The sequence below is a fragment of the Mirounga angustirostris genome, unplaced genomic scaffold (assembly GCF_029215605.1).
Source record: "Mirounga angustirostris isolate CCGP_5_RB_7025 unplaced genomic scaffold, mMirAng1.0.hap1 SCAF_4, whole genome shotgun sequence".
In the NCBI taxonomy this organism is placed as follows: domain Eukaryota; kingdom Metazoa; phylum Chordata; class Mammalia; order Carnivora; family Phocidae; genus Mirounga; species Mirounga angustirostris.
In genome coordinates, this window is record NW_026991712.1 from 184,735,882 (window position 1) to 184,761,172 (window position 25,291).

Consider the following 25,291-nt stretch of genomic DNA (forward strand, 5'->3'; position numbering starts at 1 on the left):
TAAAATAACCTTTTTTATGCATCCCAATCACCACCACTCACAAGCCTACTTAGAGCAGTCAGCAGCTGATTCCTAACTACAGTTCCGTAGGACACATTTCTGAGTTGCAAGGTCCCAAATACAAGGCTTATCATGAAACGCTGACACCTTTAAGACATTTAACCTGCAAAAAGTTAATACTCATGAGACCGACACAGGGGTGAAGCCATGAAACCGGGAAAAGTGTCACAGGACCGGGGAGCCCTCCGCCCAGCCTGCAGCACTGCACGAGGGAGGGATGAAGGCACGGGAGAAGGAGTTCTCTTCCATTTCCGTCTCTAGGCACTAAAATTACAGAGCTCTCCATATTTAAAAAATGCGATGTCCAAACTGCTAATGAAATACAATAGGACTCTGGGGACAAGAAGTCACAAGGAAGCACTTTGCTTGCAAGAAGGCAACTTACCATCATGGGGAAAAATACTCCTGAGAAAATCCCTGTGCCTAAGGTCATCTCTGCCTGTACTGGAGTGATGGGAGGGAACTGACTTCTCAGAATGTTCAAGACACAAGACCCTTGTGCAAGAATCCTCTTTAGTCTCGTCTGACCTGCTTTCCGTTTTCATTTGCCCAAAAATCTTTTAGGACGGCGCTGTAGCCTACAGGGCTCCTGTAGTTTTCAGCCCCCTGGCCCATGCACACTGCACATTCAGAAACTACCGGGCCACAGTGAGGGACACCAGGAGGAAGGGAGATGCACTGAGTGGCTCGCTGGGCTCACAGGAATCGGCTTGGATGGATTCTTTAGACTGACATGGCCAAGAAAATGTCCGATGACTGTTAATGCCAAAACCCACTCCAACTGAATAACCACGTGGCCCCCGGAGATGCACTGTGGTTAGGTGGCCTGGTAAGGGGAGTACGCCTGTTTCCTGACCCTGCCGTCTTAATGGCCCCTTCTTGTAGCTGGTGATGGGTGTGAAGTTTGTGACTTTGGTGGAATGGTTTGTGAGGGGACTTGGGTGTCATTACCTTCAAGGCTATCCATGTCAGCTTGGGGAGAAACAGAAAATACAAGATTAACGTTAGATTGCTGAATAGAAGGAAATTAAAAACCAGAACCAATAAAACTCCCAACCGGAAAAAAAGAAAAAAAAAAAAAAAGTAAAGTAATCTGGCTACATTAATGCCTTCCATCTTCCGAAATACTTGTCTTATACTTGTCAGTATTTCAAAAAATCATGTCTTCTGTTTTTCTGGTTGTAGACAACACTTCTCTGGGGGGGTGGTTTTAAAAACCAAAACCAAAACTCAGACTCATCTTTTGGAATAAATACCTGTTGTAATCACAGACTTGAAACTTTATGTGTCTCGCTTGTGATAATGTGAGGACAGAGCCAGGTACTGTGGTGCCAGCGTTTACACAATAAACCTTCATTCTCTGGGATCGTGAACTCAACCGGCTAGAAGCTGAAGACTCCTCCCAGCCCTCCCCCTTTCACTAGGAGCGCTAATCCGAGAGAAACTCAAGAACGTGGCGACCCATATCAGAAATCAAAGTGAGCCCCGTATCGTAACAAGAGAACACAATACCACACTTGCACATGACTATTACACATCTCAGCATATATTATTCCTTAAGTAAAAGTTTAAAACCTACCTAGAGCACTGTCTACTGAAAGGTTCTGCGATCTACTGACAGGCCTGAACTTCATCATACGGGACGGGCCAGTCAAAACTCAATTAGGTAAGTTTTTATATTTTCTAACCACCCAGGTGGTTAGGAAAACCTAATATTGTCTTGATTTCTCTGAGCCTCAGCTTCTTCATCTTAAAAGGGACATAAAATTGTTTATCGCCGGTCACTGTTGGGAGCAGGTGTGATGAGATGGTATGGCTGCAAGCTCTAGGACATCCTCAGGGCCCCATGCACTTTAGTGCCCTTTCCCAGGTGATGGCAGTTAGGTAACCTGACAGGGTGTTTTGGAAACGGTAATACTGCGTGAAAGAACACTTAGCTATTCTTCCTGCATCTCTTAACTAAGGAATGCAAAAGCCGTTTAAGATGCTCTGGGCGTCTTAAGATTTTCAGAGATTTTTCCAAGTCTTCATTTGAAAACGGATGGGAAGAAGCTGAAAGGAAAAGTGGCTCGAGAACAGATAATTTCTATAACTCAGGGTCAAAGACAACTGCCATTATTTCTCTTCTCTGATCACCACATCAAACTCTCTAGAGTTCTTCAATTACTCCAGGTACAATTACTGGAACACAGAGCCTCCCTTCAGACGCAAATAACTTTCTCTGTGTCACACCAACATCTCAGATAGCTCATAATACTGAAAGGCCAACAATCTGAACAGAAGTTATTTTGTGAGGTAAGTTTAACTGCAGATGGTTTTTTGGTTCGTTTTTTACCCCCCGCTCTGGAACATTTCCCTCTGGTTTTTGGTCAATGCAATTCAAAGTCTGTCTTTGAATCAGGAGCTGGACATAGCGCTCTCTAGCCAGACCACATGCTACAATCCTCGGGGGCCTGTTGCTGTTTGGACAAGCTGCACTTCCTACTGCGACCAAAGCTGTGGTTTACCTGTTTATATTTCCTGTAACAACGCTGAATGACAGCGGCGGCCACTTCCTGCTGCTCCCGCAAGGGTCGGCCCTGAAGGGTAAAGTGAAGGAAAAACACAATTTAGTGTAAGAAATAACACTTTGGTGTAAGAAATGTCAACTTTCTTCAGACTTAAGTTAGAATTACTACTCATTTATAACTTTTTCGGAGGCCCCAGGTTTACCAAAATACAGTGGTAATTAATTACAAGGAGAAATTAGGAAAAAATGAACTTACAGGATAAATCTGTGATTCTTGCTTCTGAATAGAACTATGATATTTGGATGTTAGGAGGTCTAAAAATATTCATTTTCCAAGTATTTAACAAATCAGGTATTGTACCATTTCCCCTTACATGCTGCCGGATTTCCATTGTCTTTCCCAATATAACCCCAACTACTCTAACTTTGGGGTCGATGATTATTGGCTTTTAACACCTTCTCGGGGTGGTCAAAGACTCCTTTGAGAAACTGTGGAAGGCCACGGACCCTCTCCCACCAAAAATGCACACACAAGCTTTAGCATAAGATTTCAGGGCTGCCTACAGTCAGTCCCAGGCCCTTAAGAACCCCTGCTTTAGGTTATAAATTCCTGTGGCAGAGGTATCAACTTCCTCTATACTAACTACATAATAAGTATCCGTCATCATTACCAAGAATAAATTGAGATGGTGATAACTACACCCTACTGGTCAGTTTTATTTCCCTAAAGCTTCTGAAAATTATTAATAATTTCGTGTGGCATAATAATTCCAAAGAACAATTCTACAGACTCAGCAAAAAAAGAAAAAAAAAAGGCTTAAGTTTTAGTTTGGATGATTCTGACTTCCATCTGTGTTCCCCAACCTTACGAATGTCACATCAGGACTCTGTTCCACTTTACCTTGTATTTCCGGAAAGCTGTCTGGACAAGCCTGGCAGCTTCATAGAGTTCCCTTTGCTCGTGATCAGACAGAGTCAGCTGAGCAAATTCATTCTCGACCTTTTCACTGGTAGATGCGCTCAGGAATTCCGACCAATCTGCTGCTGAGGGAAGGCTGGGTTTCTCAAAAGCTATTTCACCGACTGGGGAGCCAACAGGGCTCAAGCTGGTATTAGAAGAAGGGGTTAGAGGCTCGTTATATGCACTTCTGAAACAAGAGGAGACACAAGGGAGAGAGACCGGTGATTGATCTGCATGATCCATTACATAGTGCTGAGTAATGAGACAAGGGCCACTGTGAACTATTAAGAATATGCCTTCATTCAGTCCAGTAAGTTGCTAAACACATCCCGTACTTTAACTGTCCTTCAGGTAGTAAGTTCCTACCGAGTACCTATTATGAGTTTAGCGCTATGCTAAATACTAAACCCACTGAAGACGCTGCCCGGCCCTCGTGAAGCTTCAGGTGAATTGGGAGGGAAACATCACGGAACGTGACCTCACATGTGCTACAAGGGGAGAAAAGTCACAGAAGAGGTGAGGACGTGAGCAGGGACCTGAAGGTGGTGAAGGAACTTGTCCCAGTGTTTCCTTCCCGAGGTCTCCTGTTACAGAGCATTCATCAGCTCTAATTAGCCTCCCATGCCTCCCACTGAGCCCAGGCATTTACGGCGGTCCGTGAACCATGGTCTTCCACTGACCTGATCTGGGTGGCGCTCGGCAGACGATCGACATCGGCTAGGTACCTGGCCAGCCAGCTCATGGTACTGCTGATGGCTACAGTGTCTGCTCTTTCCAACACCGAGGGCTCCGTGGGCACAAAACTCTCCTGCTTGATTCGATCAGGTGTGGCTTCGATGATGTGCTCTGCCAAGGTCATCATGTTCACCTGGAATCCAGAGTTCACAGAAACACTCAGGTTAAGAGGGAATCTTAGACGGTATCCAGCCCCTCCCCCACCCCACCCACGCTTGGGAAGAAAAAACAAGGGAGGGCGGCCTCCCACCTCAATCCAGTGCACCCCGTATCACTGTAAGGTTTTATACAATTCAGCCAAATACTCTGAGACCTGACTCCCTCCAAATCATAGTCTGGCCAAAAACCGTTAGTCAAGTCTTAGAGGACTTCTGCCTTGTGCCTACTCTCTGCTCTCAGCTAGGATCAGCCATTTAATGACACTGTGACTGGGCAGTTCTTCAGCAAGTTGTCACATTACCATGGTGACGCAGCAGTTTACCTAAAGGACGGCCACCGCCCCCTCCCCCCCCTTGGCCTTGCCTAGAGACCCCCAGTCCTGTAGAGGGCAGCAATGAGCCAATCTGAGGGGCCAGCTCATGGTTGACCCAAAGGAGTTAATCAATCCTCTTCTTGACCCCCCACCTTCCTGCACACTGAGAGGAGTCTGGACAACGAGACTCTACAGACATCTGCTGTGGGGTTTGGGGCAAAGTTTTGTTTTTTTTTTTAATTTATTTATTTGTCAGAGAGAGAGCGAGAATAAACAAGCTATAGTTAGGCTGCTGACACCTACACCCCAAGTACATTCCTAATAGAATTAGGAATCCTCAGAGCTTAGTCTGCACTGCCATGAATTTATTTTATTTTTTTATTTTATTTTTTTAAAGATTTTATTTATTTATCAGAGAGCGAGAGACAGAGGCAGGCAGAGGGAGAAGCAGGCTTCTTGCTCAGCAAGGAGCCCGATGTGGGACTCGATCCCAGGACCCTGGGATCATGACCTGAGCCGAAGGCAGACGCTTAACCGACTGAGCCACCCAGGCGTCCCTGCACTGCCACGAATTTAATTAAACTTGGAGATACAGTCTTGTTTTTAAAAGATTCCCTTGCATGTCTCTTGAAAACAGAAATTGAAATAATAGCAGTTTAAGTTTTTAAGTGAACTGGAAGTGTTCTGAAAGGATCTATACAAAGGTGACAAAATGCTTATCTTACAACGTGGAAGAACCTCCAAAACAGTATGCTAAGTGCAAGAAGCCTGCAAATGTTAGGATGCCATGTATATGAAATTTCCAGAAAAAAGCAAAACTCTGGGGATAGAAATCAGATCGGTGGTTGCCTCGGGCTGGGAGAGGGGAGCAGAGCTGACCACAAATGGGCTTGGGAACCTTTCTGGGGGTGACGGCAGTGCTCCAAAGGGCACAGTGACATTCACCACCCGGAGAGCTGAGAGGGGTGAACTTCATGGGATGTGAGGTATACCTCATGAAGCTATTAAAAACAGTCATCTTGGGGCGCCTGGGTGGCTCAGTTGGTTAAGCGACTGCCTTCGGCTCAGGTCATGATCCTGGAGTCCCGGGATCGAGTCCCGCGTCGGGCTCCCTGCTCGGCAGGGAGTCTGCTTCTCCCTCTGACCCTCCTCCCTCTCATGCTCTCTGTCTCTCATTCTCTCTGTCTCAAATAAATAAATAAAAAATCTTTAAAAAAAAAAAAAGTCATCTTGGGTAATTTTCAGATTTTCAATAAACAAGACGAGTTCTTGTAATAGGAATAAAAATGAAAAAGTCTTACAGCCTTTCTTTTCCCCTCCATCTAAGCCTCTTGACTTGTGACTCAAGCAGCAGGGAGTCCTAGCCTGATATCTTTTCCATGAAAGTATTTGAGTATTTTATTAAAAGCCAAGTGGAGTTTCTGGAGACTGAAGGCTATAACTCTACAGTCGCGCCCCAAAGGCCTTCATTTTATGAACACGTATCAGCGTGAGAACACCTCAACCTCACCACAGTGCCACACGCTGGCCTGCCACACACACGCTTTTTACCGGCAAGCTGCAAAAAGCAAGGAAATTTAAATGACTTGAAACAAAACAATAACATTCCAAGCAGCGGGACCTAAAAAGTCACGTCATCTGCTTCTAAATTTCTTGTATTGTGGTCAGAGAAGATAGCCTTTAAATGTGCAGCTTTGGGTTTTGTTTAAATTCTCGTTGTGTTCTAACATATGAGCAATTTTCATGAATGTGTCTAGGATATCTAAAAAAAAAAAAATCATCTGTATACTTGCTAAGTGTATGAATTACACACATCTGCATAATTACATACAAGTATATCCTGCATTAAATCTATCACATATATTAAATATATCTATGAAAGCCACCTTTCTAATAGCTTTGTTCTGTGTTTTCAATCTTTTCTGTATCTACTCACTCTGACAAATTCTGAGATAAATGTCAGTCTCACACTATGATTATGAGTGTGGTGCCACATTGCTTTGTATTCACTGGTTTTGCTTTAGTATTCAGAGGCTGTGTTGTTAGTTACACAACTTTTTTTTTTTTTTAAAGATTTTATTTATTTATTTGAGAGAGAGAGAGAATGAGAGACAGAGAGCATGAGAAGGAGGAAGGTCAGAGGGAGAAGCAGACTCCCTGCCGAGCAGGGAGCCCGATGCGGGACTCGATCCTGGGACTCCAGGATCATGACCTGAGCCGAAGGCAGTCGCTTAACCAACTGAGCCACCCAGGCGCCCAGTTACACAACTATTGATGGGTTGTATCTTCTCCACAAATGATACATACATTACTTGCCTTAAATTATACTTTGTATCCTTTTTCTTCTTATACTCATTTGTCTGTTCTATCTTTGCCCATAGTTTCCTTTTCATTCTTTCTGTGTCATCTCATTTGGGTTCTGTCTTTTACAAGCGGAACATAGTATGTTTTGCCTTCTTTATTTTTAATCCAATCTGAGAATCTTTTAATAAAATTGCCAGTTAGCAAAGTGGGAATGAATCATGTTTGAAAGTATTCCTATAATATTATGTTTTCTGCTTATTATTTCTGTTGCTTCACTTTTACTTTTTACCATTCCTGAACTTTTCCCAAATGGGCCCCAATTCCCTCTTCCCCCCTTCAATGACTTACAAATTCTGTAGTCTGTTTCTATGCAATCTATTAACCTGACATTTCTAACAAGCCTATTTCAGCCTACGCTTATCTATCAATGAGGTCTGCGACCTTCCCCAAGTAAGAGAGCTGCTTCACCTTCTTCGTTTCCTTACCTCCCTGGTTTTACTAAAATAATAAGAACATTAGTTCTAAAACAGGATTCCTCCTCTATTTCAAGCAACCCTTCCTAACAAGTGCCCTGTGTGTATAGTCACACTATCAGTAAGTCCTCAGATGCATCAGTTTTACTGGTTTATTGTCCACTCTTCCATGAACTCTGGCTCAAATTACTTCATTATTTCTTGAATTACTTAATTATTTTTCACTGTCATTTCTTGCATTTGGCTGAATATGTCTTGAGACTGTTGCTCTTAAGGTACCAAAATATTACTCTCTCGAGGCTCTGTGAAAATGTAAAGTAGAACTTCTCAGGTTATTTTGTATTTCCTGCACCAATCCTATTTTAGCAAAGGCCAACTGCTACCAAGCTCTGCTATCCGATGGTTATTTAAACTTAATCGAACTTATGTAAAATCAGAAATCCAGTGTCCTGAGTCACACTGGCTACATTTTCTGCTACGGAGACCACATGTGGCCAGTGGCTACCATAACGGGCAGTCAGTAGAGACACCGAACGTTTCCATCACTGCCCAGCGCACCAGTGAACAGCGCAGGTTTTCACAGTCGGCATGCTCATAAATACTGTCCTAGATTGCTTAGTATTGATATGCGGTGTGGCCAAATCCAGCCAGCTACCTGTTTGTGTAAATAAAGTTTTATTGGCACATAGCCACTCTCGCTCATTCAGTATCATCTAGGGCTGCCTTTGTGCTCTAAAGGCAGATTAAATAGTCACGACAGTCTGTATGGCCCACAAAAGCCTAAAATATTTACCATTTGGCCCTTGACAGAAAAACTTTGCCAACCTCTTGTCTAACAGGTTCTTGGATTTCCCTGGCACGCCTCCCCACAACTGCAGTGGTTGGCAGATAAATAGTGGAGGCCCCCCCTTTCCTATCTGTGCTAACAGCTGGGGTGGCAGGAAGGGGATCCTGGGATGAAGGGGAGCAGCTCAGCAATCAGACCTCTCCCTAGGAATGCCGGCCAGGATAGGGGCTCTCCAGGCCCCTCCCTCCTGTGGATTTTCTATAGGCCTAGAACCTTACTGAATTGCTCGTGGGACTTTTTTCTCTGTTACATTTGTTTTGGGTTATAAAGGAACTAGGAAAGAGAGGAAGTCAAACTCATCCTCTTTGCTCATTTGGTCCTCCCCTATGTAGTATATTGAATTTAATGGAATTTGCCTGCTTAATAGCTTAACCTCCAGTTTACTGCAGTATATACTCTCTCAATCTATTGCAAGTTTAATGCCCCAATAGGATTCTGGAGTTTCTAGGTTTATTATAAGGACAATTATCAGCTTTAGGGATATTTCACTGCACCTCAAAAGCCTCATACCACATACGCCTTTACCAAGGCCACATGACAGCTGTGCTCATCATATCACTTAGGTCACTCAAATTCTATCCATAGGCCTCCTGTTGTAGTGATGACCGGGCCGTGACTCTGTTAAACTCGTACTTAAACAGGAAGTCAGTCCCCCCGGATGCAGGAGGGAAGCAGAAGACCACCGGAGGGCCCTGGGTGAGCCCCGAGGAGCTGGTGTTGAGACCCAGGTCGCTGGTGTTCAGGCCCTATTCAAACAACGTTTGAGTCACTGAATGAAAACATGGTCCACGCAAAGAAGATACTCCCACATTCTTATGCGTAAGACCGCACTTTTAACCCTCTGCTGGTGAGCAAATCACATGGCCTGGGGGACCGGCTATGAAGACGGCGGGAGGGACTACTGACGCCCCGGCCTCTGCAGGCTTACCTTGTCGACGCTTACCTGAATATCGTCCATGGGCTGTGAGCATTCTGCGCTCTCTGCGCTATCGCGGTAGGACCCCATCTCTGAATTCACCACCTCTCTGTTAGCCATCATCAGGACACTCATTGGTTCCCGTGGACGCACCTGTGAAGGTGCTGCATCCTTTCCTACACTGGTCCCCTTCGGATTTCCAGTCACCTGCACTGTAGACACACCAATGTAAAGATCTTTGGAATTCCACTTTACTACAGGCTGAGATCCAGAGGCTTGGAATCCTGCAGTCTCTGGAGTGGGAGGGGAGGTTTCCCGGATGCAGTCCCTCACTCCTTCACTGGGGCTGATTGTCTCGGGGACACACTGCTTAGAACTAGGGCTCTGCTTCCTGATATTTGGCTGTTCCAGGCTCAGTGCAGTGGAGAGCAGCTTCTCCTGCCTTGCCTGGAAGTACTCAGGGTTCAATTTATGCTTTTTGGGAGCTGGATAATCTTTGTGGCTCTCACTGCTGTAGTAATTAGAGGGTTCAGAACGAGGTCTTCTCAGCTCTGAAAAGTACAGTAGAAAGGATAGTCAGGACAGGCGATAAAATTAGGAATCCTAAAGAATTAACACTTTCTCTATGCCTGAGAGACACAAAGTGCAAAGCCGGAACTCAAGACATGACCCTAACATTTAAATATTCCCCAGCAGCATATACTGTATTCAGATAGTCCTCCTCCAAAATTTGTGTTTCTTTCTCGAAAGGACACAGATTTTTTTTTTTTTTTTGCTACTTTCTGCATTTATTTTTGGGAGGGGTGGGGGGAGCAGTAGGCATTCTTACAGCTAAAAGAAAAATTGGAAACATGAAAACAAACAAAAACCAAACAAAAAACAAACCCTTAAACATATGTGAATATCCTATGGACTTTTCTGAGGGTAGCTGCATGAAAGCAAATGGGAAATCTGTCAAGTTCTGAGATGTAGTAATTTTGAATGTTTACCTGGATTGGTACTTGCAATAACGGTGACTCCTTTGGGTATTTCTGGAGAGCTGATGGTTTCGCTGTGCCACTGGGTCATCCAGCTATCCGTGTTAGGCTCTTCACTTGGAGGACAGTGTATTCTGGGGTTCTGCCCCAGCTGAGCCTGTTCATCTCTCTGCAGGTGCTCCAGACACTCGGCTAATTTCACATGACCCCTTGACCGGGCAATTCCCAAAGGCAGCCTTCCTAGAGAGTCAGGAATAGAGATGGCCCGACGGTCCCACTTGTATAGAACGACAGCAGCTTCTAAGTGCCCTAGAGCACATGCCCACATCTAAAAAACAGCAAAACAAAGCAAGCTTTCTCAGTACGGGTTAAAAAACATATTCCACTTTTGCTATTGCTGCCAACTGACAAATCGGCCCTTGCTGGCAATCTCAGTGGGGCCATAAAACATTACCATATCCCTATCCCAGTTAAGAAGAGTTCAGGAATAAATGAACCTATTCCTTACCAGAGGAGTACAGGAGAAGTGGTCCACATTCAACGGGTCAACTTCCAGTTCCAAATCAATGCTATCTGCATGCTTTGTGCTGTAAGGGATAAGCACCAGAAATTACTGCACAATGAATCAGTGTTCAAGAGAGACACCAGAATGTTATAAAACCCACAAAAATGAAACCAAAGCGGGCACCTAACATCCCTGATGTGAGGAAATAGAGCCCCTAATTTTGTAGGGTGGTTTGGACTGGCGGTCCAGAGGAAACAAAAGTACAATGTTTAGTTAGTACCCCAGTCCACATTTCTTGGGCAGAAGTTCATAAAATTCCCTTGGCAACTGTCCTCAGAGAAAGCCCTTTGCTCACAGGCCATGGTCACACTCACTGAATGACCAGATTTCTCTCCACCAGTGGAAACACTCAGGAGGAAGCTGCAAGCTGTTGAGCAAGGACGACCTCCAGCTGTCCACACCCCACCCTTACCGCCATTTGATGAGGGTCTGGATGAGGGTGGCGTAGCCCTGAGCAGCAGCCAGGTGCAAGAGGGTCATCCCGCGGAAAGTCTTTGAATGGATCAAGTGCTTGGACTTGGCCCAGCAGGCTCGGCTCATCATCTTCTCACACACGACAACCACACGGTTCTCGAAGCAGCTGCCCAGCGTCCCAGGGCCAGAAGCGCACTAGAAGGAGGAAGCTCGCCTTAACGACTGAGGACCAAGGGCCTCTCCCTGTCAAGTCAGCCTCTTCGGGTGGGAGAAACAAATGCTTTACGATTAGCCACCCACACTGGGAAACACCAAACTGCACAGAAACTGAGACTAGAATGTGCTTGGTTCAGCTCAGCGGCACGTGGCCACGCTCGTGGCACAGGGTCATTTTCCGTAACTCTGAGAACCCCAGAGTCTGTCTATCACAGCTGACACTCTGATTATGAACGTCATGCGGCTCCATCTTGGGGAAAGCGTATACCACTAAAAGAAAAGGTGCCACCAGCCTCCAGTTGAAGTACACGCTGTAGACTGTGGGCTGGTAGGAGAGCAAAGCAGGGTAGCCATCCCGGTTCTTGCATCCAGGGATACACCTGGACCTTTGCCTCCCTTGCTCCTCATTAGGAGAATTAAGTCACTTAGAAGGGGATTTTTTTCCCCCCAAAGAAACACTTTTAAAAATCCAATAACAATCCCGTCCTTTGGGGAAAGCGTTAGAGATCTTGAGAGAGAGATCACAAACGGGCGAGGGGCAGAGGGAGAAGCAGACTCCCCGAGGAGTAGGGATCCCATTGCGGGGCTCGATCCCAGAACCCTGGGATCATGACCTGAGCCGAAGGCAGACGCTTAACCAACTGAACCACCCAGGCACCTAAGATCTTGAAATTTAAGTGTTATAAATAACAATAGAGGCATACAGGAAAGAGAAATTCACGAATTTTAACTGTGGCTTTCTTCTCTTGATTCAGTGGTAAAGCAAGAAAAATAAAATCAAACTTAGTTACCTCAACAGTTTATCTGAGTCTCTGTGATGGCAGCTGTCTGCTGAACATCCCCCCCACATAAATGATACTTCTAGCCTGATTCTTGCCTCTGGAATTATTTAAAAAGTGTTTGTTTTTTTTCCAGTAATAAAGCCCACAAAATTCAATTACTACAGAAATATTGTTGCTTCTCATTGTTTTTTCACTTTTAGGTCCGGGAAAAAACGCCTACAAAAATGAAAAGGCAGGGGCGCCTGGGTGGCTCAGTTGGTTAAGCGACTGCCTTTGGCTCAGGTCATGATCCTGGAGTCCCGGGATCGAGTCCCACATCGGGCTCCCTGCTCGGCGGGGAGTCTGCTTCTCCCTCTGACCCTCCCCCCTCTCATGCTCTCTGTGTCTCATTCTCTCTCTCAAATAAATAAATAAAAGAAAAAAAAAAAAGGAAAAGGCAGATGATAGATATAATGTCATCCTCACTAGGGCTCTTAAAAGAGCACAGGTGGGTGATCCCAACCTGCAGTAGAATGACCTTGACTCAAAAGGCCCAGGCAGAGCCGCCCCACATGTACCAAACAGACACATTGACAAGCTTATGGAAGTTATGGGTTAGTAAGCAAGGAGGGAATTTTTTTTTTTTTTTTTTGCATTAACAAAAACAGCCACATCTTTATCATGAAAGGTGGACACAGGTGTGTATTGAAGCCAACCTGGGACTAGTCCAGGAATGATACCAGTACCAGACAAAGGACTTGTGACCCACTGCCTCCCTAATCAATAAGACACACACAAGACGAAAGGTGAAGGTCAACGCAAGCTGGTACCTGAGCTTGGCTTCCTCCGTTCCCAGTCCCGTTGCCCCCTCCACTGCTGCCTCCTCCACTCCCCTGCTTGTGCTGCTGGGACCCCGTCATCTCAGCCATCCTCCTTTCCATCTGCTCCAGGCGCTCCAGGATGGACATCCTGAACTGGTTATCTAGGGAAGAAGAGGGAAGAGTGAGGTCGTGTTCCGGAAGAAGAGCAGTCGACGTGGGGCCTAGTCAAGCCTGCAGGACTGCCATCAGCCTAACGGAACCACAGAGGTCTGTGCAGGCCAGACTTCCCCAGCATGGGCCTGAGCCTGACGCCTCCCACAAGACTTGCAGCATCTACAGTAGCTCAGAGTTCTCCACTAAAGGAATAGAAAATCCCTTTCTGTTAAAGTCCTGGTTCCACGTTCCTGGTACCCCAGTTCCTTGCCAAATTCCCCAATGGAAGCCTTGGAGAGATCGGGTAGGTAAGCCCCTAGAACAAATAAATGAAATGAGTACTATTTAATTTAAATCAGTGGAAGAAGGGAAGATGTGTGTGCATCACTGTGCATAAACAGTGTGTATAAATAAATTATATACACATATATTTTTTAAGACGAGTATCTGTTTTACCTAAACACTGGGGAAAAAAATATTTTATTTGCTGATCATTCACTGGTTGAGACCCTTACACATTTCCTTTAACATGTGACAGTCTTTTGAGACCAATACAACCAAGTGCTTCTCCTCTACATAAGAAAAACATCAGGCCATTACCGCTGGGGCTAGGATTGTAACTCAGAGAAGTCTGTGGTTCTGTACCACATTACTAAGATTAGACTCTCTCTCTCCCTCCACATTCGTGCATTTACACCCACATACGTGTGCACGCACCCATGCATATCACAATTTGGGTTGCATGCATACATAAGAAAAGGAGCTAAGACCATTATTAAAATCATTAGCACCTATATTTATTCAACAAATTTTAAATAACACTGTGTCAGATATTTAGTAGGAAACTGATCAGAAAAGGCCTCGTCCTGCTCTAGTAGGGGAAGCAAGCAGGATAATGTGATGAGGAACAATAGGGTGCGGCTAGAACTTAGGTAAGTCAGGAAAGGCGACACTTGAGTTTGACCAGAATGAGGAGCCACGTCTGCAAGAGCTGGGTGAGTTACTAGCAAAAGCAAAGGCTCTGAGGCAGGGCATTCGAGGCGCAGAAGGCAGGTGGCTGGACCACAGCAGAGAGGAGAGCAGAGGATGGAGCTGGAGAGGGGGCCAGGACCAGACAGTATGCAGTTCAGAACCTTGGCTGCGCTACAGAAGAGTCGTGTAGCTTTGAACAAAACCTTTAGTGCCTCAGTTCCCTCAGCTCTTAACTGGGGATGGTAACTGTACTTACCTCAGGGTTGCTGTGAGGATTGAGCGAGTTTGTGCAAACTTGAAGAACATATCAGTTCCACGTCATCATCATCTTCCAACAAAGGAGTTAAATGTCTCTAGGGATTGACTGAGCAGCTGTGACAGCCTATTCAGCCCCCAGATGGTTAATGGCGTAACTATTTTCAAAATGCTACCACCTGAATCACGAAAAGGAAGAACCCAGGACGGGAGTACTTGATCAGTGTACCTGGCCATCCTGACTATAAATCCTGACACCAGTGAGTCATGTTTATTGATTCTATAAGAAATAAAACAATGGGCGGGGCCGACACTTGGGGAAAGTTACTCATGTGCCAGTCACCGTTCTGATCACTTTACAAATATTAGCCCATTTACTCTCCACAATAATCGTGAGGTAGGTACTGTTCTCACCCTCTTTTCACAGAGGAGGAGACTGAGGCAAAGAGAACGAATCTCCCTGGCTCTGGGGCCTGGAGCTTAACCCTGATATGACACCAACAGAACACCACAAGCTTCTCTTGTGGGAAGAGAAGACGCACAGAATTAGTGTTACCCTTGGAAAGAGAACTTTTTCCTTACAAGAACAAGACAGTAAATACCTGTTTCACAGGAAAATTTTCGAGACTGGCTGTCAAACGGATTCCACTTTACTAAACCACAAAGCCAGAGGAGGAAGACTGCTGTTCAAAGATCGTGATACTATTTTCTAATAAAGTTATTTCCAGGAACCACACTAAAAGAAAAGTCCTCCCCCTTTAAAAGTGAAAGAGGACGTCTCTGTGCCCATTGCACACAAACACACGGATACAACAAACACCGAGGCCCCTGAGCTGAGCATCTCAGTGGCCTGGTCACCGATGGGAAGTTCCCTGAGTCTGTGTGTGAAGCACTGCGAACGGTCCTTGTCATCCTGTGACCCTCGTGCCTTCGGGGGTGGTACCAGAATCCTTATCCCATGCCCTCTCCCTTAAAAGGGACATTTTGCAGAATGCAGGACTCCGTTATGTGGAACCAAATGAAGACTACGAATCCTCCCTTTTAATTAGAGTTTGACTCCAGGTCGAATGGCAGTGATGCCCTGGGGCCCTTGTCCCTGCTTCTTCCCCATCATGCCCTGTATCTACTCAGAGAAACTCGTGCAGTCTACGGAAACGGGGGAAGCTGCCGTAGCCACCTGCTGATGATTTCTTCTGCAAGCCTACAAATCCTGCACCTATTAGACGAGTGTTCAGAATCCATTTCACTGGTTTCGAGCACTTGTTTGGAGCCTGGTGGCCAGCACTGACCTCCCGTGTCACACACAGGGGCAGAAGGGCAGAGAGAGCAGTGTCCGGCTGTGCTCTGCCCGGGTGGGGTGCTGCAGGGTGCCTGGCCTGCCCCCGGCCCCAGGGAGATGGCTCTGTTCCGGCGGTTGCCCTGCCACAGTGAGGCCAGCCTCTTGCACGCGCCCGTCCCCCTGCCCAGCATGGACACTATGGGGACAGACCCTTCCTGACATCACAGAACTGGGCCCCGCGCACGGTGTCTCCAGATCAAAACACTAAGAATTACAACCCCGTGGCTGCCACCGAGGTCCCAGCTTCTGTTCTGGGCTGTCTGTTCAGCAGCATCCCCATGGCTAACCGTGCAGTTAGCTCTCCCACGTTATTAAGCTGCTCTGAGAAGCACTTCATGAAGATACTCAGAAGCAATTATTTGCCTCTTAACAAAATTATATCACGCATAATGGCATCTCTGAGCCTCTCAACTCCAAAGGAGGAAGGTAGTGATAATTAAAATAAGAAACAACCTCAAATGGAAACAATTGAGCTGGCATCCCGGCGTGTATGGGCCTGTCGCACTGTGCTGACCGAGAATCACTGGAGCCTTCTGATGCCACTTCCTCTCCTCTGAGTGCGGCCAGGGTCCCGCTCTGGCCACAGAGCTTACTCAGATGGATGAAATGAGGGTCTTCACGTCTCCATTCCTGGCCAGTCAAAAGCAATGACCGTATGCTTGTTTTGGTTTTAGTTTTATGATGATGCGGAAACTACTGTAAAATATTTGGCACACGCGGAGCTATATTGCCTTGATTGTATATTATGTGTGGTCATGGGATAAAGGGAATATAATTATTAAGAAGCAAAGAAAATTTTTCTGATGTTACAGTAAAAAAGTTGGTATCAGATTCATTTATTCATGTACAAGTGTTTATTGAGCACCTTCTAGGTACCAAGCACTGGGGGTGACTTAAACATTAGTGAAGATGTCCCTGCCCTCGTTTGCTGGCCAACAAGTAATTTCTGCAGCCTGAATAAACTGGATTTTTGAATTAATATGTGGGAGGGAGGGGTGAGAAGAGAGAAAACAAATAATGTGTAGACCTAGGGGGCTGACAAATTTGGCCTCAGCTCTCACCCATGACATTTCAAACAAAGCCAACAGTGACTCAGCTTTGAGGGATTCCAAGCCCCATGTCCTTAGGACAGTCTGAGTGAAGCAACCAAACTACTCCTCCGTGAGCACTAGACTGCACAAAAAGCACGCCAAAAGTACCAGTTTCCACGAGCACCTTAGACTCCAGAGGCCCCAGCAAGCGAAGCCAGCTGTTCAGCTGGAGCTCCCGCCTGGCCATCCCCAGCTTTCCGTTCCCTTCTGGAAGGATTAGGGCTACGTCTGTCTCACTAAAACAACAAGCTGCTGCTTCCATAGAAAGGTTCTCCCACTCTTCCACTGCCCCTGGAGAAGCCACATTATAACTCCTGCCTCTGAAGCCTGGGGCCAGGTGAGGTCTGAACACCGGTTCACTTCTCCTGGAGGGGAAGCTCCAGGTGTGCGTGCGGGCGTCCCTCCCATGGCTGAGTGTCTGTGTGCCCTATAGCCACCGTGCTCGCCCCTCGCTGCCAACCGAGGCCGCCCTGACAGGAGGCTTCCGCTCATCCGGCGGCTCTCACACGCTAGGTGCCATCCGAAGCACCAGACGGATGGGTGGGCCCTAGTCCCAGAGCTAGTTCGTTTTACTTAGGAGGTGTGGGTTAGGCCCAGAGGTTGCACTTCTAACAAGTTCTCAGGTGATGCTGATGTTTCTGGTCCGGGGCCACATGCAGGAACCACTCTAAGACCCCACTTCCCTCCATAAAAATGAATCTTCTCTCCACCTGAGTGCTAGTTAAAGAATGGTCCAAGAACGCCCCTGCTTGAGCAGATGCGCAGGTTGCTGCCCAGGGTGGACACATGAGACATGACCTCACGGAAACCATGCCAGCTCCATCCACACGAGCTCTGTCAAAAACACTGGGTTGCTCACTTTCTTCTCATGGACACAGCCAATTAAGATCTGACAAAACTTGAAAACTATTTAAATTCCGCCCACCTGCACTGCCCTCTGTAACGAATCAGACACTACTTGGTCACTCCCATCGAATCTTACCTCCTCATTGCTTTCTTCTTCTCTCAGGTGACTAAATGCCATGTCTTCCCACGTGTCTGTCTGTGTGTCTCGCTTGTCTCTAAAGCAGTCTATTTACCTGCACGGTTTCAGGAAACGAGGGCTTTTAACCACCACGCAGCAATTCCTTCCCGTGACATTCAAGACACACGCGCACATGAGCCTGCACCCCAGACAGAAAGTAATTCTGACGGCTCTGCAGCCACAGTCTGGCTCGTGATTCATTTAGCCTCTTCGTGAGCCCGTTCTGCACCCCTTTTTAGCAGAAGTGGCATTTTTAGACTGGGCAGCTGTGATGGAATAGAAGGAGCATGGGAGTAGAGATGAGAGCTCCAGGTTTAATCCTGTTGCTGCATAATTTTTGAAAAAATGACCACTTTGCACCTCGATTTTCTCATGTGTAAAGATGGGCTATCACTACCTATTGTTTTTGTGGGGATGAGATAAACTTATATGAAATTTGTTAAAGTGGTGGGGCTTTCTTCAGTCTGAGAAATTCTTGGACTGGGACCCAGTCATACCATGGGACTCTTTTATTAAAAAATGCATTTTAGGGGCATCTGGGTGGCTCAACCAGTTAACCGTCTGACTTTGGCTCAGGCCATGATCTCAGGGTCCTGGGATGGAGCCCTGCGTTGGGCTCTGTGCTCAGTGGTGAGCCTGCTTCTCTTCCTCTGCCCTCCCCATGCCCCCTCATGTGCTCACTCACTTTCTCAAATAAAATCTTTAAAAAATACATTTTTAAAAAATTTTGAATAATGTTAGATTTACAGACAAGTTGCAAAGATCGTGGAGCTCCCATAAACCTTTGCCTAGTTTGCCCTAACAGCAACATCTTACCTATCCATGGTACATCTGTCAAAACTCAGACACTCATTAGCATCACTACTGACTCAACCATAGACTTGAGTTAGACCCGCCGATGGAACTAAGGTACTTCTTTGGTACTGGGATCCAGTTGCGGACGCCATGCTGCATTTAGTTGTCCCATGCCCTCTGTATCCTGGGATGTGACAGTTTTCTCTGTAGCTCTTAGTTCCACAATGTTCACGGCTTTGAGGAACACTGGTCACACTCTGTAGATGTCCCTCTGTTCAAGTTGTCTGATATGCTTTCTAACGGCTGGACTGGAGTTATGAGTTTCCAGGAAGAATATCACAGAGGCAGGGTGCCCCGCTCATCACATAACATCGGTGGTATATGATGTCCTGCTGATGTGGACCTTGATTTTTGGTTAAGGTGCTGTCTGCTAGACTGCTCTATGATCAAGTTATCATTTTCCTCTTTCCATACTCTATTCTTTGGAAATAAGTCAGTAAGTCCAGCCCACACTCAAGGAAATGGGAATAAAGCTCTACTTCATGGATGGGGGGAGTGTCCACATATATTATATGGAGTTCTCCTAAAGGGAGATTTGTCCTTCTGAATTTATTTGATCAACCATTTATTTATATCCATTTGAACTCATGCATATTTACTTTACACTTTGGCCATAATCCAATACTACGTTCGTTTATTGTGAGAACTGTCCCAGCTTTGGCCACTGGGAGCTCTTTCATGCTGGCTCCTGGGTCCCTTTGACGGACCCCCAGCCTCTTCCCTTCTTTTTCAGGCACTTCCTTACTTTCTGGCATTATAAGATGCGCTGGTTCATTTTTTATTTTCCCTGCCCCAGCCCTAGAATCAGCAATTTCTCTAAGGAGCCGTGGTTCCTTTTATTGGAGAATGGCATTTAGAAGCCAAGATCTGGGCACTGGGTGTGCCCACAGCTGCTGGGGCATCACTGCTTCCAGGCCCCCTCAGCAGACAGAGCGAGGAAACCCATGTATGCAAACACATCTGTAATTGTTCTGTGTCTATCTGTACCACACTGAAATAAAGATTTTATTTATTTATTTGAGAGAGAGAGAATGAGAGAGAGCACATGAGATGGGGGAGGGTCAGAGGGAGAAGCAGACTCCCTGCCGAGCAGGGAGCCTGTACCACACTGAAATAAACGTGAGTCCATACTGACTTCTGGACCTCTAACATAGCACAGCAGTGTCCATCCTAGCCTTCTGGGGCGGGGGGGGGGTACTTTCAATGTAGATAAGATGATGGTGGAAGTAACTATGTGTTATCTGGATATAATAAACCTATATACTAAATGCTGAAAAGAAATTGCACTGATGTATTAAACTACAAAAAAGAAATCTGTAAGTCTAATTTCTGTCACTCAAAAGTACAGGTACAGAACATAGCATAGTAGTTTATCCAACTACCTTGTTATACTCCAGTTCTTAGAGTTTCCCAACAATATTAGAAAACATACAGAAAAAACACTCATAATCCCAGAACAGCTTTGAGTATTACAAAGGTCAAGAAAAAGATAAAGAAACACTTCCAGCCAATCACTGGCCCGACGGTCAATGAATGGTTCATTGGGGCTTCATATCCCCTTTTCCTTTGCTGGGTTCACTGTGTCCCAGCCTCCCCTTAGGGGCTGTTATGCAAAGTGTCACATGGCACAGCAGCGGTCATGGGTCACCTCTTCCTCTCTGATAGGGATTCCCAATCCTCAAAGGGACTCATTTTAAAATGTCCCAAGTTAACATTTACCTAAAAACTTAAAATTCCTAAACAATACCAAAGTTTTAAAGACAGAGAAAATTTCATGAAGTCAGATTTCCCATAGTATGTTCTAAGTTTAGAAAGATTGGTGCTTGCTTCTATAAAAGTAGAGAATCCCAAGTATTTAAGGATCTGATGTAATAAAGTGTCTACATCAGGAAACCAAATACTAGCCAGACTTCCTAGGCTTTCAGCACTTAGCTGTACCTACTGTTGCCTCTAGATTACCTCTCTGTAAGTCCTGGAACCTAATTAATTTCCAGGGCTGTATCGAGCAGTACAACATGAGGAAGTTTCAGACATTATATCAGATAATTAAGTTAAAAAAACTTAAGTCCCCCCCCCCCACACACACTTTGACCTACAAAATAAAACTGAAGCTCTTTGGCACGGCATAGAATGCTCTTGACCAGCTGTCTCAGGCTACTTTTTAGAGACTCTCTTATCACTCACTGTTCTTCAATCCACTGGGGGTTCACATGCCCTTGGACCTTTGGTCATGCCGACTTCTTCCTGTGTCCACCTGGTGAGTCTGCTGTTCTTCAGAGCGTGGCTCACACATCACTTCAGTATTATTACTGGACATCCATAGTCGACCAGTCCACATGTATTATTTCTAGTCCTCAAAATAATCAAAAGAAAGCTTTTCCTCTTCATTTGACAGATGAAGAAGTTGAAGTTCAGAAACGTGTTGCTTGCCCAAGGTCATACTGCTTTTAAGTATCAGGGCAGGGATTTAAACACAGGCTGGACTCCAGACCCACGTTCTTTCCACTATGCCTGGCGAACCTTCATGTCTTACCCTGTGTCCTAAGAGTACTTAGCAAATGAATGTAGAGTTGTTCTCCTACATGTGTACTTTCTACTAGGGAGCTTTTTGAAAGCAGGGAGCTTGTCTGCACCCTGGCACCAGATACAGAGTGGGGGCTCAGTCAGTGGAAAAGAATAATTATTTTCTAATTTAAGCCTCTTCTGGGAGCCAATTTATTGACGAGGTCATTAAACTCTGGGGCAAGGGCTCTGAGTGACCTCCACTAGCCGCCAGGACTCCAGGTGGCTGCATACCAATTAGCAGCAGCCTACGACTTGTTCCCATGGACAGAGTGGTCAGGACGATCAAAACCTAGCAGAAATGACTTGAAAGCGCGTGAGTAATCTCTAGGAGTTTACTTGGTCAGCTGCCACTTCCTTTCGGCTCAGGGAAGGAAATTATGTACCTGCAGCGCATTGGTGCAAGACTCTGGCAAAGAAGCTGAGAAACACCTGACTTCTTTATGGATACAAACTGGATTTCACAGCAGTGCCGCTCTTCTCTATCCACTGAACTTCACATTATAAATTTTATATATTCCCACTTTTCCCTGGCAAAATGGAGTATTTGACACACACTATACCACCTTAACGGAAGGTGCCTACAAAAGTTACAAAAGTGCCTCACACGTCCATCAGGGGATAGGGTGCTGTATAAACGTGAAATTTTTATTGTCTTAAAAGAAAGATTTTTTAGAAGGCCTCATGAAGTACGCATGGATCTGAACGTCCGAAAGCCCGCTAACGAGTATCTGCAAACACGAGAACTTGTTGCTACAATTGCTTGATCTGAGCCACCTCCGGTCTTGTTGCCAGAGTGGGAGAAAAAGTTTTGCCTTGGCAGGTAAATGAATGAAGGAGCAATCGTCAAATACCACCTGCTATTTTAAAACGCGTTATTTGTAGCTCAAGTGCACATGTGCCCTCCTGTTGCTATTTGGACTGGGAATGAGAGGCCGTCTCTCATTCCATTTACAGCCCTTGGCCGCACTGGCAGGAAGAGCTGATGAAGCAAAAGGAGGCATGACTTGAACTATTTCTGTAGGGACTGCAATTGCTGCTTAGGAAGCCTCCTAAATTTTTTAGGAAGCTCGGAAAGACAGGGGAAATGAAGTCACTTAATTCCTTCCCAGAATAAATGGGGCCACTGGAGCACATGAAGCTGTCCTCTCCAGCAAGCCATTTAAGATGTCCAAGTGCGGAGGGAAGGGTAAGGGCCGGACAGAGATAAGGCACAAGCTGTACCACTCTGATTTTCCAAAGCAATGGCTAAATTTAGCCTCAGAAAAAAACTGCCATACTCCACTTTTTAAAAACTCCCCAACTCCATACGCCAAGACAAATGGAAATTAGCAATTCTTCTTAGACTTTCTTCACTCGTAGTGACTTTGGATCCGTATTTCTTCTCTTTGGTCTGTTGTTTCACACTATTCACAAATTCAGAGTCTTGGACGTGTCAAGGAAAACCGGGTAGGATGCTGCTGAACAGCTCACAGCGAGTAGGAAACAAATGTGACAAGGGGAGGCACACAAACGTACAATTCTCTCTCCCTTGAACTCTCTCCATGCCAGAGCTTGAGGTGCATGAGGGCAAGAATTTCAAACCTATGCTCCAAGGACACAAAGGCTTGGTGGAACACTCTCGGAGCTCAGCTGTGCTGCCCTGTGGCCTGAAGCATGGGAGAGCACCCCAAATTATGCAGGAGCTGACGGCACGGTCAATACAGTAGCAAATCCGACGGGAGTTCAGTGTGGTGAAACCGCAGCTGATTGGTGTGAGAACAATGGAAATCAGGAACTCTGACACTGATTCTGTACCTACCCTCATAGCCTACAGAAGAGTAGAACATTTTAAGTCTGCTAACTTCCAAAAGCAACACTGCCTCCACAGTTTCAGTACCCAGTGACAATCAAAAATATTACAAGCACAAATGGAGATATTCTAAAGTAGTAAATTGTGAAGTGAGTGAAGTGAGTGAAGACCAGAGGAGCATATCACCACTAAGACTAATGAGGTCTTTAAAGAAAAAGCACTGTAATGAGACTCGGAGGTGAGCAACTGTCTCCCTCCCCTGGACGTGAAGGTGTGACGGTGGAATGAAATTTAAGTGTGCATGGGAAAATGGGAGATAAAAATCCCAACACCCAAGAGCTGACAGGGCAGAGAAGAACTACAAAATGCACAGGAAGTGTCAGGAGGCAGGACGACTTTAATGAACCACCAGCAGGTTGATCTGTGGTGCTCAACTTTTGTAACAAAAACTCCCGAACACGTGAAATCCTTTGGGAAGAACTATGGAGAATCAGGGCCAGAACAGGTTTGTTCGGCAAATATCTAGTCAATCCCCACTCCCAAGGCATGACTCCTCAGCACTTGTGTGCTGAAGTTCTGGGGATATAATGGTGAGCAAGAAAGCTCACGATGTCGTGGTCGACACCAGGGATACAAAATCCAGTACGATGGGAGCCTTCATTTCAAGAACCTCAGTCTGATATAAAGGTAAAGAGAAGTCCTGTGAGCTCTGTGAAGCCAGCAGCTACGATCGCTCTGTTCACTGCAATATTCCCAAGGCCTGGCACACAGTAGGCCCTCAATACAGATTTACTGAATAAGTGATTTAATTTCACCTGTTAGAAATAGAAAATGTGAGTTTGAAGGAGAACAAGGCAAAGGATATTATGTGGAACAAAATAGGTTTCCATTAGTCATTTCTGTGGTGTAGTTTTCTCCAGCCAAGTCACTAAACGCGGTCCCTTCCCTTCTCATGGGGCCACCTTTTACCTGACCCCATAGAATGTATCAGGGAGCAGGCATTTGGAAACAAACAAACATCTAATTAGACTGGTACACAATAACTCTTATATTTGGTAGTTTCCACCTCAGAAGTAGCATTCCGGAACAAGGTCAGGGTGGAGGCATTGTGGGGTTGAGGAGGTGGGAGGGGACTGAAAACTCCATAAAAAACCAAAAACCAAATCAAAAGACTTTGGGGACACCTGGCTGGCTCAGTCAGTAGAGCATGCGACTCTTGATGTTGGGATTGTTCGAGCCCCATGTTGGGTGTAGAGATTACTTTAAAAAAGTAAAAATCTCAAAAAAAAATCTTTGCTAATCACATGTGCTACCTGGTACCTGGAGGGGAAAAAAAAAAAAATCCTGGCTGCTTCCAGCTAATTTTACTAATCATAATAGATGTTATTTGCTCTGAGTTCTTGGTGAATTTCAATATCTGAAAAACCATGTGTTCAGGACTCTAGCTGGAAGAGTCCTTCTCTGTGTCCAACTCATTCTCCATACATTATTTAGAGGTCTGCTGTTGGCAATGCTTTGCTCTCAGAACCAACTGCAGGAATGCCATCTGCACAGACATTCCCAACTGTCTTGCCTAGTCGTGAGAGTTAAAGTCCAAGATGTTCCAAAAATATGTATTTTTTTGTAAACACTGGATTCTCCATACAGAGGTTTCAGTTCTAGAACTTGAAAGTTTATTAACTACAATAATACTTTTTCATAATGCTGTAAGATTTTGTAAAAATCTGGAATAATTATAGGTGAGGACGTTATTTCCAAATGAATAGACTGAAATGCACAGATTTTAAAGAAAACAGCTATATTACTTAAAAATAACGTATGTATTATAAAGTAGGTCTTGATAGATAAAACGATTTAAGAATACTATTTTGCAGTTTATCACAGGCCTTTCTGACAAGAAAGGATAAAAATAAAAAAAAACCAAGTTGTACCATTTTAAACATTTTTTTTTAAATAAAAGGGGGAAAAAAAACGAAGTTTTAGAACAATTTTAACCGTTAAGCTCCTTTTTAGAGGTGTCGTGATCCCTGGGAAGGCAGTGTGGCTCGTGGCCCTGCCTGCCGCATCAGAACACACCAACGTCTGCTCTCCTGGGTCCACATGTCACTCGCCCCCACACTCGTGTGCTACATTTCCCATTAGTACTTTACCCCTGGACCAGAGTAATCTTCAAATTTCTGCAAATTCCAAATTGGTGAGGCGTGAATGAATGTATTA

General features: G+C 45.4%; 1 protein-coding gene across 11 annotated transcripts in view; it reads right to left on the reverse strand.

Annotated features, from left to right (window-relative positions):
- The window catches only part of LOC123860118 (calmodulin-binding transcription activator 1), an 82,176-nt gene that overhangs the window by 16,304 nt on the left and 40,581 nt on the right, over window positions 1-25,291 (reverse strand). For 6 of the 11 annotated variants that reach the window (XM_064590023.1, XM_064590020.1, XM_064590017.1 and 3 more), the window contains 8 exons: window positions 13,041-13,192; window positions 11,232-11,428; window positions 10,763-10,841; window positions 10,267-10,582; window positions 9,305-9,828; window positions 4,211-4,398; window positions 3,471-3,717; window positions 2,568-2,639 (listed from right to left, as the gene is read on the reverse strand). In XM_064590023.1, the coding sequence (XP_064446093.1) occupies window positions 2,568-2,639; window positions 3,471-3,717; window positions 4,211-4,398; window positions 9,305-9,828; window positions 10,267-10,582; window positions 10,763-10,841; window positions 11,232-11,428; window positions 13,041-13,178 (1,761 nt within the window). In that variant the 5' untranslated portion in view covers window positions 13,179-13,192. Of the gene's footprint in view, window positions 1-2,567; window positions 2,640-3,470; window positions 3,718-4,210; window positions 4,399-9,304; window positions 9,829-10,266; window positions 10,583-10,762; window positions 10,842-11,231; window positions 11,429-13,040; window positions 13,193-14,412; window positions 14,591-25,291 lie in introns of all 11 variants that reach the window. The other 5 variants (XM_064590026.1, XM_064590025.1, XM_064590024.1 and 2 more) reach the window with 3 other exon arrangements.